Source organism: Chaetodon auriga, chromosome 18 (genome assembly GCF_051107435.1).
Source record: "Chaetodon auriga isolate fChaAug3 chromosome 18, fChaAug3.hap1, whole genome shotgun sequence".
NCBI classification, from domain to species: Eukaryota; Metazoa; Chordata; class Actinopteri; order Chaetodontiformes; family Chaetodontidae; genus Chaetodon; species Chaetodon auriga.
The window spans coordinates 962281-975846 of record NC_135091.1 but is presented as its reverse complement, the minus strand read 5'-3'; the positions used below and the strand labels follow the sequence as shown (position 1 = coordinate 975846).

Sequence of the window (13566 nt, the reverse complement as noted above, 5' to 3'; positions counted from 1 at the left end):
CCTCCCCACAACAACAACAACAGCTGGTCACAGCCAAAGATGGCCGCCGCGACCATGGCGGGGCTCGACGCCCACAGGATGGAGGAAAAGAAGTTCGAATACTTCTCCTCCATCAATTCCATGGCGAAGAAAATAATGCAGGAGCGGGAGCAAATCAAAGCCAAACACGGCTCCTCCTGGGACAAGATGACGCCGCAGGAGCAGGACAGCGCCATCGACAACGGCATGATGGATCCCCACATCCGAGCCCGGTACGCCATGCACAGGGTGGAGCGCGAGGAGGTGCCCTGTTACCCGAAACTGCTCATCCAGACGGGCCAGAAGATCGTTCACTTCGGGGAAGAGGTACTTCACTCACACGTGAACCGATACTAGAGCGTTTTCGGGGCTCAGAACAGGCCGTGTTGTCATGGCTGCTAACGAGCCACGTAGCCATTGAAATACGTCCGTGGTGAACCGACGTCACCGGCGACCCGCTGCGGAAGCTAACGTTAGCTTCAGGACGTTAGCCTGTTCACAGATAAATACAGCACATTAAACTTAAAGCAGACATTTCTGTCAGAATTAGACCATAAATCCACCATGATGTGTTGAACACTCTGTGGAAATGTTGGGTTTTGTTGCTGCCATTGTTTTTAAAAGGCAGAAACTTTAAATAATGTAAATAAAAAGGTCTTAAGCTACGTGTCTTCTTAAGATAAGACATTACTGAGCGTCGGCTGAGGTTGTAACCACACTGTGTTTCTGTTGAGGACATCACCTGGCAGGATGAGCACTCCGCCCCCTTCTCATGGGAAACCAAGGTGAGAAACTTTCATCCTGTCACAGGAACATTTCTGCATTTATTTTTCTTTTATTCGTAATATTATTATCAAATTGGGTTTAATTGCTCGTCATATTTTAATTTTCTGTCCTTGTTTCTATGTTCATTCTCAGTCTTGGTGCATGTGGTTCCTTTGTATTAAAGCATTTTGAGCTCTTTTCTTCTGTGAATGAAGGTTTCAATTACAACGTGAGTCTGGAAGTGGATCCGCCACAGTATTGAAGTGCTGCCACTGTCGATGTTTGTCATTATGGAGAAATGCTTTTTCAGTTCAGTGTCAAATAATAGTGAGAAATGCCAATTACAAGTTCCCAGAGTCCATTCTTAAACCTAAACTATTCTGTTTTCAATCAAACCAAAAGGTCAGATCCTCCATTTAAGAATCGATGTTCGACAGTTTCGCCTGATAATTTACTTCAGTGATTCCTTGATTATCTAAATGCAGTTCAGACATGGATTTTTAAGTTAGCAGACGGTTTACTGCCATCTTTAAAATCTGCATTAAGGAGTCTTAACGCCTGACCACACATGGCTGAGCTGAGATGATGATGATGATGATGATGATGTAAACGTCCCACTCGTCTTTCAGAGCCAGCTGGACTTCAGCTTGACATCAGGCCCAGCAGACCAGGGGATCTCAGCCTCGCAGGCAGACTCAAAGGCTGCAAAGGTTCCTCATTCCAGCCAGATTGGCAAGAGTACACCAGGAGCCAAGGTAGGACGAGGAGCGGACTCTGTTCTTTGAATCTGTACATTCAGGCTGGATGTTAACGTTTGAGGGGTGTAATCACTCACAGCGAAGCAGTCGAGCTTTGGGCTGATTTTGGACGTGTGTCAAAGCAACTTTTAAGCCTTTGGGAAGGACAGCGACCTAAATCACAGCGAGGAGGCTTCGTTCTGACTGAAAATCTCAGTCTGTCTCTGCACACCAGCACTGATCCCAGTTCAGTTGTGAAGATGTGAAGATGAGTCTGATGTTAAATGTGTTACTGTGTGATTGTGAAGGTGTCTGTCAGCGAAGGCCGGAGGCCAGAGGAGGAGTCCTCCTTCTGGAAGATCAGCGCTGAGAGGTCCAGGCTGGAGGGAGAACAAGCCGACTTCCAGTCCCTCACCCCCAGCCAGATCAAGTCCCTGGAGAAAGGAGAGAAATCCCTCCCCTCCTACCTGCGACAGGTCAGCACTGAACTCTGCCAGCGTTTCTCACCTGGTTCAACTAACAGCTGCTAACAGGAAATATGATTTTTCTCCAGGAGACCTCCGTCACCTCCAAGGAGCCAGAGCCAGCAGACCCCCACCCCCCAGCTCCCACCAGGTCCACCAAGCAGCGAGCACCCAGACCTCCTGCTCCCCCCCCACCTGCCCCCACCGCTGTCAGCGCAACGCCGGCTTCCCTCTCCATCTCCCCAAACCCGGCCCCACCTGTCAGCGTGTCGTCGTCAGTCGCAGGCTGGGAGCGATCTCAGAGCACCCTGCCGTCGGTCAGCAACGCCGTGGACGAGGTGTTCTCCTCCAGCATGATGTCCAAGCCCTCCGGCCACCTCGGTGTGGAGAAAGAGAAAGGCGAAGACGACTCGCCCACAAGCCCCACCTTTGCCCAGGTGAGTCCTGAAACACAGCAGAAGAAATATGAATAGTTGACTTTTGGTTTCAGTCTTTATTCACATCGATTTGCTTTTTGTCCTGTTTGGTGAAGAATGACGGTTTTGATTCAGCTGCTGCCAAAACAGTCAGACACAAGAACATTTTCTCACCTGCGATTATGTTTTCATAAACGTTCTGAAGGAGGCTCGCTGTAATTGACAATCAAATCAATGGCAGCCAAAAGTCATCAGCACAAACAGGTGCACCTACGAGATGGATTCAAGACCAGAGAGCGTCTCTGTGTCCCTCTGCTGAACATGTGACTGTCTTCTAGTTAATCAATCGCAGATGGCGTTGTCTTAAAAATAAAAAAAACATAAAATGCTAAATATATTTTACTGGCTGTCAGTTAACCAGGCAGCCTCTCCAGGTGAAGTGTGAATGTGTAGGAAACCCTGAAGTCGATGAGTAGTAGTCGTTTCTAACAGCCGTTCATGATGAACTGTTTAATGGCGTCTGTCTGTCTGTCCTCAGTTCAACACAAGCAGCAGCATCCTGAAGACTGGATTCGACTTCTTGGACAACTGGTAAACCTGAGCAGAGACCAGCCACCGCTCTGAATGAATCATTGTCATCATCACTAAAGGACCACACTGCCATGACTCCAGACATCCACGTCCACATTTGACAAACACCGTCGTTAAGATGACCACATCATGTTCTTGTAATTATCTCCAGTGGCTTGTTGAAACATTATCTCACCGCCTGCGCTGGTGTTTCCCCCACTAGAAAAGCTCCCTCTCCTCTGTGACTTGGGTTGAATCTCTTAAATGTTTTCCGAACACCCCCTGTCCCCTAAACGCACCTCACAGGCTGTGTGTGTTCTGTCTCACTGTGCATTCACGCTGCCGTCAGCCTGGTTCAAAGGCTACACGAGCCCCAACCCACGACAACATGTACACTCTGGGGTTCAACAGACGGCTGCGGATCAAATCTCCCAAAAGCTAAATATAAATGTAACCCTGAAATGTGGTTCAACGCTGATCAACATCCAGCTGCAGTTCAGCTGCTGTTTGAGATGCATTTGGCCAAATGTCAGCTAGCTTGTTGTGACAAAGATGCTGCAGTGCAAAGGTTCACGAGCAGCTTCAGCTGCGTTAACACCACCCTGATGCACGTGTAGCCTGCAGAAAGTCCCTGGACACTGACAGGTGGGAATGGTTCATATTTTTCTGGCTTCACCTGCTTTGGTGTTACTTTTCACAGCGGTTCAATGTTTAATGTTTCTCATTAACAGGACAGTGATGTAAAAGCGCACCAAAGCAGGAAAGGCCAAATAAAATGGATTAAATGCTAACCACAAACGCTGACTATGGCTGCTGCACCTCCCGGGCAGTTGTGCCGTTTATAACGTGCTGAACCACTTTACACGTGCTGTGAAGAACGATGGTTCGTTAAAACACAGTCTGAGTGCCAGAAGTCGTGAAGACCTCCACAGGTTTTTACTGGACAGTCCCATTAAGAAGCTCATTGGCTCGTTAACTGGTTTATACATCAGCCGAATATCCTACAAACGAACCTGTTGCTCGTAGTGTGAATGCACAGTAACGGTGCGACTTGGCTGCCTTCATATGCAAGTTTTAGACACTAATCTAGCAAGCGAGGAAATCTTTTGTACACACGTCAAACCGTCATCCTTTTTGTCTTGTTTTGAGGATTTTGCTCTCCTGTGCTTTTATTTATACGTGCCTGTATATTCCTTTTACTCTCCGAGTGCTCAGTACTGCAGTCCTGCCCCACATAGTGCAATTACTCCACACGGTGTTCCTACTGGTCATGGAATTCCTGGAATATCATGGAATCTTCCCATTGCATTACTTCACAGGAATATAACAGAATGTATTTCCAACCTTCGCACACTCGTTGACAGTGGTGGTTTTCGGAAAGTGGAAAACGGGCTGTTCTCCTCTCAGGAGGAGGGGAGAACAGCCGCGGAGGTGCTCGAGCTCAGTCATGGAAAACTCACGTGTGACCTGTTCCACATGTCCTGTAAGGATTTAGCTTCTTGCCAACACTTCCTCACCCCTCCAAAGTGTCACCTTTGACCTCAAACTAGTGCTGAGCAGAGCTAGCGTGCATTTCTAATAACAAACACGAATAAAACGTTGTGTTTTAGGTCAACAGGCAGGCATGTAGTGATTTGTACCACTTGTGTCCTAGATTTAAGATGCAGTTTACATGACTAGAGTACTATTTTACTGAATTTTATATTTATCTGCTGATTGTATCTTATGCTATACATGTATATTGCCTCATGCATTTTGAGATCACAGATTGAAGGTAAATAAATAAAAGTCAAACCTGCTTCTGGTGTTTTTATTTTGTTCAGAACTAAAAATGTTTTTTTTGGAGAGGACACGAAGCTCATTTCAGGTTTTTCCCCCGATCACACCAGCCATATAACTTCCAAATTTAACGAAGGCCACATTAATACAGTTTCTAGTGGGAGGGAAAGAGGGGGTTACGACACGAGCGTCTGTCATGGTTACAAAAGCAACATCAGTCAGTAATGGGTTTGATTTCACTTCAAGAGAAAAACTGGAGTTAAACTCGAGCTGTTTCTGCTTCAGAGTGCTTCAGTTTCTGACTGTTCGCTGCTTGTTTGCATTCCTGCTGACCTCCCTCTGAGCTCCATGACCTCAATTCCTCCAACTGTAATTTCTGCCAGATCCAAAACGTCATGTCGAGGAGGGAAGGAAGGAAACTCTGTGCTGCTCAGTCAAACAACACGTTGGCCCAGTTTAGACCCACCAGACCTCGTTCCAGTGTCTCGCTGGGGCACAAAGCAGCCACTCGACAGTATTTAAAGGAGCTGTGTGCTATGGTGAATGTGGTGGAGGCTAACATAAGGATGAAGACAGCTGAGTTACACCAACACATGAAGCTGATGTTTGTTGCTGACAGCCTGATGTGGTCCACTCACCTCTGCTATGACTGATGGACACTTTTCACAGTGCTAGTGTCCTGTGGTTGAATGAAACTCCAGTTTAGTTTCTAATCAGAGACAAAAAAATAAAGTTTTCTCTGTAAAACATGAGACAGACATTTAGTGAAATTGATTGTCGGCTAATAACAGATAAAATGCTGACTCGTCAACGCTGAAGAGTAAATCGTTACTGCTCTCATGCCCATACATTAAATCTGTAGCAGCAGATTAGCCTACCTTAGCACTAAGATGGGACATGGCAAACAGCTAGCCTGGCTTTGTCCAAACCAGTGGAGACTCCAGGAAGTTACTGCGCCTGAGGAAGACACAGTGGAACATAAAAAACTGCTGTTAACACACTTAAAACAAAAGATCTAACGTGTTCATTAGCTTCAGCGGTGCAGATCGTTTTTTCCCAATTTGCCTGCAGTCTTTATGCTAAGCTAACTGCGTGTTGGCAGAAGCTACTGTAGTATAGTTTTAGATAGCAGAGCCACAAGCTACAAGAGGTTGTAGGCTGACACCTGAGTCCCATTTTCCAGGTGTTCGTCGGCCACAGAAGGACTTAAAAGGCTCCCAGAAACAGAGAGATACCGACCCATCTGAAGAGGTTTCTCTGCAACACCACAGATTTACTGTGCAAACACATCAGGAAGAAAATGTCCAACTATGCTTTAATTCACCTGGTTAAAGCAGCCATAAACAGGTAAATCTGAATGTCTAATCTATGTTTAGATCCACCATCTGTCAGTGCTGGTCTGAAGGTCCAGTGTGTTGGTGTTCACCGTCCCTCTCTGGACTGAGGCACCTCTGTCCAGTCCAGCCACCTCCTGCAGCACCACCCAGCGCCTCCATGCTCTCAATGGCTGCTTTGTGTTTCCTCTCATGTATTTTTTTTTTGTGTTCAGGTGAATGAACGTCATTGCACAGTGTTGACCTTAATGAGAAATCATGGTAAGGGTTTATTTACGGCTGCAGCTTGGAATTATTTTCATTATCAGTGATTCTGTTGATGAATGGTTTGGATTATTTAATGTGAGAAACAGTGAAACATGACCACTGCAGTTCACTGAAGCCCAAAGTGACCTCTGCAGATTGTTTTTATTGTTCAATGAAAAGTCTAAAACCCCAAAACACTGAATTTAATATCACAAAAGGAAAAGAAAAGCGGGACGTTGTCACATGTAAGTGGCTGAAACTTGATATATTTTGTTATTTTTTGCTTAGAAATGACTTAAATGATTGATTATTGAAGTTTCTGACAATCATTTCATCCTGAGTTTGATCTGAATGCACTTTGATTGGTCACGGCGGGAAATCACCAATGTCAGAACAAGGATACAGATTTTCTCAGGGGTCACATATTTTTTCCAGCCACTTGTTTGAATCCAAACCGGCGTCTGGAAAAAGTTTGGAGTTGGACCGAGCAGCTGCACATGTGCAGCCGTCCTGCAGACTCACACGTCTGTCCCACTTCGCAGTCCCAGTCGCAGCCGGAGCTCCTCCCAGTCTCCACATCCCAGAACGCTTCCCTGGAAACTCTGCTGGATTCTTGTGGCATTTTAACTGGCATACCTCCTGTTACACCCACACCCACACCCACCCACACACACACACACACACACACACACACACACACACACTAAAAGGTCTTTTTATGTCATCATTTCCTCTGAACAGATCCACAGCCACATATTTCTCTAACCATTAATTTATTTAATTACTCAATTACACGAGAAAACTGTGACAAGCAGGCCGGATATTTAGCTCAATTAATAAAAGGGATGTGTGTGTGTGTGTGTGTGTGTGTGTGTGTGTGTGTGTGTGTGTGAGAGAGAGAGTTTATGACCACAGTTTGCTCATGAGCACAGGCTTGCAGTGTTTTCTGTTTGTAACAGAATCCAACCATCAGAGTAGAGATAAACGCTGGAATGTCAAAGTTCACTCTTCATCTTCTACATTTTAGATTGTCAGTCGTCGGTTTTATCTAATTGCTTTTACCGAGGTCAGCAATGAACTTTCATCCTTGGCGTTAACAAAGAAGTCCTCAAAGTGCCGAAGTCTAACAGCGGCAGAGCGTGCATGTCAACACATCCGTCTCCACCGGCTGATGAAGACTCTCTCGTAGAGCAGAAAGCTCCAGAACGAAACACAGCGAGTGGAAATCATGAGGCTGATTGAGGTCAAAGATGTTTCTCTGACAGCACAATGAACTTCTGTTTACACCAATGGTTGCCCAACAATGTGTGAAAACCTTGTATCGTCAGTCAGCGCACAAACCAGATTCTGCTGCTGTCCAAAGAAAAGCACGTATCTCTAAATTCAGTGAACTGAAGGATGAAGTGTTCCTACTTCTCAATGCATCGTCTCAAAGCTTCGAATGAGCCTGTTTTTCTAAAAAGTCGGCATTGTGGAGATACGTGGTTGCAGCAGGACAGAGACCTGTGATGTCCTCCCTGCAGGGTTCACACAAAGAGTGGAAATGGGAGGTGGAAGCAGAAACAAAGAGCTTTCCTGTTGTTTGTCCAGAGAGGGGAGACGTCCTGAACGAGGCAGAGAGACGAGAGACAGCAGGCGGACGACTGGGACGAGGTTTACATTCTTTCTTTTTTTCAAATACCTGCGATTCGTGCGTTTTTAAAGGGGGGTGAACACCAGCTCTCATTCACATTTCTGATGGGGGACTCCTGCTGATGGTCCTGCTTCACTGAGTCCTGGATCACATCTCTGAGGGAAGCCCGAGGGTCAGGAGGGACAGACGAGACGAGTGAAGAGAGAGACAGACGGTGGGGAGAGAGAGAGAGAGAGAGAGAGAGAGAGAGAGAGAGAGAGAGAGAGACTCAGAGGGAGTTTTGCTGCTGCAGTAAAGCAGTTATGAGGAAGCAGAAAATGGGACCGGCGGCCGCCTCGCTCGCTCTGCTGTGTTTATGTTCTCTGGGTCTGTGTGCTCCTACAGGGACGGCCGACGCTCCACCAACCCAGGTCAGGACTCTGTCTCTCTGTCTCTTTATTTTTAGCACTCAAACTTGGACCGGATTCACTTTAAACTTCATTCTTACAGGAGATGTTGCTGTTTCTGTAAAACAGTGCGTCCATTCACTATGCTGAGTGAAGGGCTGGTGCTTGATGCCGCTGAATCAAGCAAACGATGATCAGCATTAAAGACGTATCAGGAGGGAGTTTGTTAAAAAACAGCCCCTGTCAATCATCACTGGTGGTGTGTTTGTCTGCCTGGATTTTCTTATTTTCTTCTTCTTCTGTTGTGTCTGGATGTTTCTGTGCTGCAACCTTTTGGCTAGCCGTCAGCCAATAGGGAACAGGGGCCGCCGAGCATTCTGGGGCGGCTGTATCTGGACAGGTTACTAGCCAGTGTAATTACGTTAATGCCATGACACCTAATTATTGTCCACTGCTCTGCCTGTTAGCGAGCTGGATGGAAGACGGCTAAACCTGGCGGCTAATTAGAGCCAGTAATCAACTGTTAGCTTCGCTCTTTGTTCATAGACACAAACTGCCACGAACACACAAGTAACACATTATTTGATCAGACGTTTGCAGGTTACCTCATCACTTGCATTCCTGCAGGTAGTACACATACCTGTGCTGCCGTGTGCAGGTACACAGTGCTGCAGGTGTGACACTGAGGCTGCGTGTGTTCAGGTAACGAGCCGGGGAGGAGGGGCCGAGCTGGACGTGTTTCCAAGCAGTGAGCGGCCAATCCTGCAGAACACCTTTAAGACAAAGGTGATAAACATCAGACTGAGATGGCAGCGTGTACAGACAGGATGAGGTGGCTTCTCTCCCTCTACCATTCAGAGGGAACTCACTACTTCTTACTCCACTTCAATCATTTGACAACTTACAAGTTATAAATGAAGGTTTCTGCACACGAAACACATGAAGAGTATTAACAGTATTTTCAAGTACAGCTCAGATGATTCATAGATTAATGGTGGAGCTGATTTTCAGGTTGTGGACTGTTGGGTTGGACAAAACGAGTATTGTGAAGGTGTAACTTGCATGTCAATAGATTTCTTTAATGATGCTAAAGGAAAACATCCCATCCTGCATCCAGTTCACACTGTTGAAGATAAAATAAGTCGGACATTCACGACATGAGTCAACAAAGATTGAAACAAATGGACAAAACAGCTTAATGTGAAGTATTTAATATCTATTTCACTCAGATTTTGAAAGTGAACCAGGTCCAGATGTTACAGGGAGGTTCAGTTACTCACATTTAGACTACAAACGAGGTGTTCTGAGCATCTGAGGCTCGTGTTTGATTGTTTGTGGGGAAGCTGGGTCTGGTTTCACCTCATCTACTGGATCAAAGACGCTAACAGGAGTTAAATGTGGTAGAAACCACCAGAGAAGTGTTGACACTGTGAATTCTGTCTCTCTGTGTGTCAGGCATCTCTGCCAGAGGTGAAGAAGGCGAGAGGGGACGTTCCTGATATTCTTCCAGAGCCTGAACCAGAGCCAACCAGCCCAGTGTCAGACTTTGAAAACTCATACAACTATGTCTGTGAGTGTCCGTGTTCACACCCAGTTCAGCTTTAAATAGACAAACACTGGAAGGTCACTGTCTGCATGGTGCACGAGTCCAAACCTCACAGCCGTCAGCCTTATCTGTGAGCTTTAAAACAGTCATACTCCATCTACCTAAGACATCTGGACTCTGTTTCCTGTCATCCTCCATCGTATCCTGTTGTATTCTATTGTATTCTGTCCATCAGTGTCCAGACTGGCAGGCATGGACCAAGCCATCCACAAGCTGAATGTGGGTCACTACACTCTGGATGTGAAAGTCAGCCAGCTGATGGACCGTCTGTCCAGGATGGACGGTAAGACCAGGGAGACACCTGCTGTCCATACTGGATGAACAACAACAAATGACTGAATGGAAGTAGAGAACAGCTGTGCCCAAATCATTTCATTATCTATGAATCACAAGTTAAGAAGTCAGACTTCAAAACTGGAAATGAATATTCTGAATCTTACTCAGCGTGTTGTGTTTTGTGTTAGTTCAGCAGTTCTTTTCGACGTTGGCCGTAAACAGCCAGCAGATGGCGCTCTTATCACTCTTCCTTGTAGATAACATTACAGTGATGAAAAGATCCTGAGTCACTGTACCTCAGAGATACCGGCATGAAAAAATAATACAGGCAAACCTGGCTTGGTCTGACTTTCTGTCTCCTTGGTTTTGTTGTTCATGAACACGGCAGCTAAAGTTGGGGAGCTGGAGGACAACATCAGGGAGGTCTACCAGCACAGCAAGGACAACCGCAAGGAGACAGGAAGACTGGAAGGTACAAGCTTTGTCCTCTTTGGTCTCTGTGCTTCAGCCTGTCTGACACGTGGTTGACAAGAAGACAAGAAATCAGAGGATGTGACAAATGTGTGAATGAATGAAATGATGCATGAAGGAACGTGTCCAAACTTGTTGGTCATCTTGGCCAAATATTTAAAACTATACAAATGATTGCTGTCTGCTGATCATCCAAACAGAGACAACTGGTGAAGCCTCTTATTTGAAGGAAAGTTTCTGAAAGTTTCACTGCTCTGGATCATATTTTGTGACATGAAGATAAAGTTTCCGTAGAATTCATCCAAGCGAATAAATGAGGCTAAACTGAGAATCAGCTCTGACGGCTGCAGCTGAAACCACATTTTTTTAATGCTCCACTAATGAATACATTTCTATTAACGATGAGTCAGATCCAATGTGATCTCACAGTGACAAACTCTGAGAGCATCTTCCAGCTCTCATCAACCTTGCTCCCTCTGCAGGAGGCAGCTGTCTTCACTGGTAAAACCTCGAAAACCAACTGTGTTCCACCTGAACATAGAGGAAGATTTAGCAGCTAAAGAGCCGGATATGTCCCTCACCAGCTGGTAGAGATCAGAAACAGACCTACAGAGAGTGAATATTAGACATCCAAACACAAGTCCAAATGAGTAAACATATCATATTTATACAGAGCGTTTCTAGTCTTACTGTCCACTTAATGCGCTTTTATAAACGCAAGTCAGCATTCACTGATTTGCACACACATTCACACACTGGCAGCAAGGTGCCACCTCCTCATCATGAGTAGCAACCATTCCCACACTCAGCCATGGCACAGCATCAGCAGCAAATCAGTGTTCAGCATCTGCCAAAGGACACGTGGACATGTGGACTGAACGAAGACCAACACAGCTGTGTTATAGACGGGTGATAAAGCGTCTGTCCTGTCTGTCTCTGCTTCCCAGGTTGCCAAAAGGGACGCAGGGTGGGATACAAATGTTATCTTGTGTACAACAGCTATGAGGACTACGCTGGAGCGTCCAGGAAGTGCCTGGAACGTGGCGGCCGCATGGCGATGCCCCGGGACCGCAAGGAGCAGGAGGCCCTCGCCGACTACGTCAAGTCATTCTTCCACCCGGGGAACTGGCCCATCTGGCTGGGCATCAACGACCTGCGAGCTGAGGGCATGTACCTTTTCGACGATGGGACGCGCGTCTCGTACTTCCAGTGGCGCAAACACTTCCTGTCCAGCCAGCCGGACGGCGGGAGGCGAGAGAACTGTGTGGCCATGTCATCAGACGATGGCGACTGGTGGGACCACTACTGCGATCGGACCATGAACTATCTCTGCGAGTTTGATGACAGAGTGGCTCTTTAAGTGGACGCCTCACTTTACTCTCATACCTTAAACATTTATTTTGAATAACTTATTTCTCTTTAAAGGACATTTTTAACAAATGTGGATTGGTTGATTCACAGGTGAGGAAGGCTTGAATCCCAGTAGGAAAGTAGTGTTTTAATAAAAATATCCAGTATAATATCTACTGTACATTCAATTAGTGTGGGTAGGAAGATGTTTTCAGTCAGAGGGGCTGCCAATGACACGCGGCCACTCACGAGGCCAACAGCCATGTGCCGCGCGCGCGCACACACATTCTCTCTCTCTCTCTCTCTCTCTCTCTCACTCACACACACACACACACACACGAGCGAGTGTTCGACATTCGGAAAGTGGGTGTAGGAACTTGAATCTGAACCTCCTTCAGCTCCAGCAGCTCCTCCGCACACTGCAGGAGGATTTAATGTCTCTATCATTCTTCCCGCCAATCAACACAAACACTCCGTTCAAGTTTATAATCACATTAAACGCGTTAAAAAGCTCCGATTCATATGAATCGACAGATGGAAACCATTTCAAGACTCAACCAAACAGCAGGCTCAATAAACGCCAACAGCAGACCAACAAGCGTTTTAAAAACTGAAGCTACATGGAGGAAACTCACCGCTGAAGGCTCTCACAGATCGATAACCCTCCGACAAACACGGCCTGAAACATCCACAAAGGTCCAGAAGATCCACGGCAGTGAAAATATTTAGTCCAAAACACGAAAATAATCCACAGAAACATGTTTCCTCCTCTCAGATTAGCAGCCGATGCGCTCTCTCTTGCTTGTCTACCTGTTTTCTCGTCACATCTTCCAGAAGCAAACAAAAATCAGCGCCATTTTGTTTCCACTAACTCTTAACCAATCACCAGCCAGAGCAGCAATAATAGTCTGAGTTAAATAGAAGACCACCTTCTCTTCTTCCGTGAAGATGACTGACACTTCGAATAGCCAATGAAATTCTTAACACGCCGAAATGCTCTTCAGTGGTTTATTTACAGCTCAGTCACTTCCTATCAAGGCGTTCAGTTCTAATAGAAATATTAAACACATTTTGAAGTGATGAAAACAGTAAATGGCCTTAGTGTAAAGATATTTAGCCAGATTATAGATATAGATACCTTAAATATGAAAAAAGATGCCAAAAATTTAGATTTCATTAATATGAATATAGATATTTATGAAGATACATGTCATAAATTCCCTGTTTTTGGAGGACACCTTGATACACCATTAGAGGAAGCATGAAAATATTCAGTTTCTGTGGTTTTGTTATCAGTTTTTATGATTTTTTATCAGTGAATGTATCCTGAATCAGAGTCCGACAGTCTGTAAAACAGAAAGTTGTACATAAAAAGCTGAATGTCAAATGTTTTCCGTGAATCTTTCCTTGTGGTTGATTTTACTGCATCATTCAGTCGGCCTCGGTGTTGTACACTGCATTGACATAATATCTGAGTTTCACATGCCAAAATGATCATTTTTTGGTCCTTTACTA

General features: G+C 45.6%; 2 protein-coding genes across 2 annotated transcripts; both read left to right on the top strand.

Moving 5' to 3' along the window:
• Positions 1–5: 5 nt before the first annotated feature.
• Positions 6–4768, top strand: c18h1orf198 (chromosome 18 C1orf198 homolog). The gene is made up of 6 exons (XM_076756151.1): positions 6–345; positions 753–803; positions 1413–1538; positions 1829–1996; positions 2074–2421; positions 2939–4768. Exons 1-6 carry the CDS (start codon positions 40–42, stop codon positions 2993–2995), a joined length of 1056 nt encoding a protein of 351 aa, XP_076612266.1. The 5' UTR covers positions 6–39; the 3' UTR covers positions 2996–4768.
• A 3324-nt stretch (positions 4769–8092) lies between these two features.
• Positions 8093–13435, top strand: clec11a (C-type lectin domain containing 11A). The gene is made up of 5 exons (XM_076756382.1): positions 8093–8372; positions 9804–9918; positions 10130–10237; positions 10619–10702; positions 11649–13435. Exons 1-5 carry the CDS (start codon positions 8265–8267, stop codon positions 12059–12061), a joined length of 828 nt encoding a protein of 275 aa, XP_076612497.1. The 5' UTR covers positions 8093–8264; the 3' UTR covers positions 12062–13435.
• The last annotated feature ends 131 nt before the right edge of the window (positions 13436–13566 follow it).

What these genes read in the sequence shown, in the direction of transcription:
- c18h1orf198 (XM_076756151.1), top strand. Translation starts at nt 40, where the DNA reads ATGGCCGCCGCGACCATGGCGGGGCTCGACGCCCACAGGATGGAGGAA. An exon ending in CCTTCTCATGGGAAACCAAG is followed by an intron (nt 804 to 1,412) that starts GTGAGAAACTTT and finishes CTCGTCTTTCAG; the next exon opens with AGCCAGCTGGACTTCAGCTT. An exon ending in AGAGTACACCAGGAGCCAAG is followed by an intron (nt 1,539 to 1,828) that starts GTAGGACGAGGA and finishes GTGATTGTGAAG; the next exon opens with GTGTCTGTCAGCGAAGGCCG.
- clec11a (XM_076756382.1), top strand. Translation starts at nt 8,265, where the DNA reads ATGAGGAAGCAGAAAATGGGACCGGCGGCCGCCTCGCTCGCTCTGCTG. An exon ending in CCGTCTGTCCAGGATGGACG is followed by an intron (nt 10,238 to 10,618) that starts GTAAGACCAGGG and finishes TGAACACGGCAG; the next exon opens with CTAAAGTTGGGGAGCTGGAG. An exon ending in GGAGACAGGAAGACTGGAAG is followed by an intron (nt 10,703 to 11,648) that starts GTACAAGCTTTG and finishes TCTGCTTCCCAG; the next exon opens with GTTGCCAAAAGGGACGCAGG.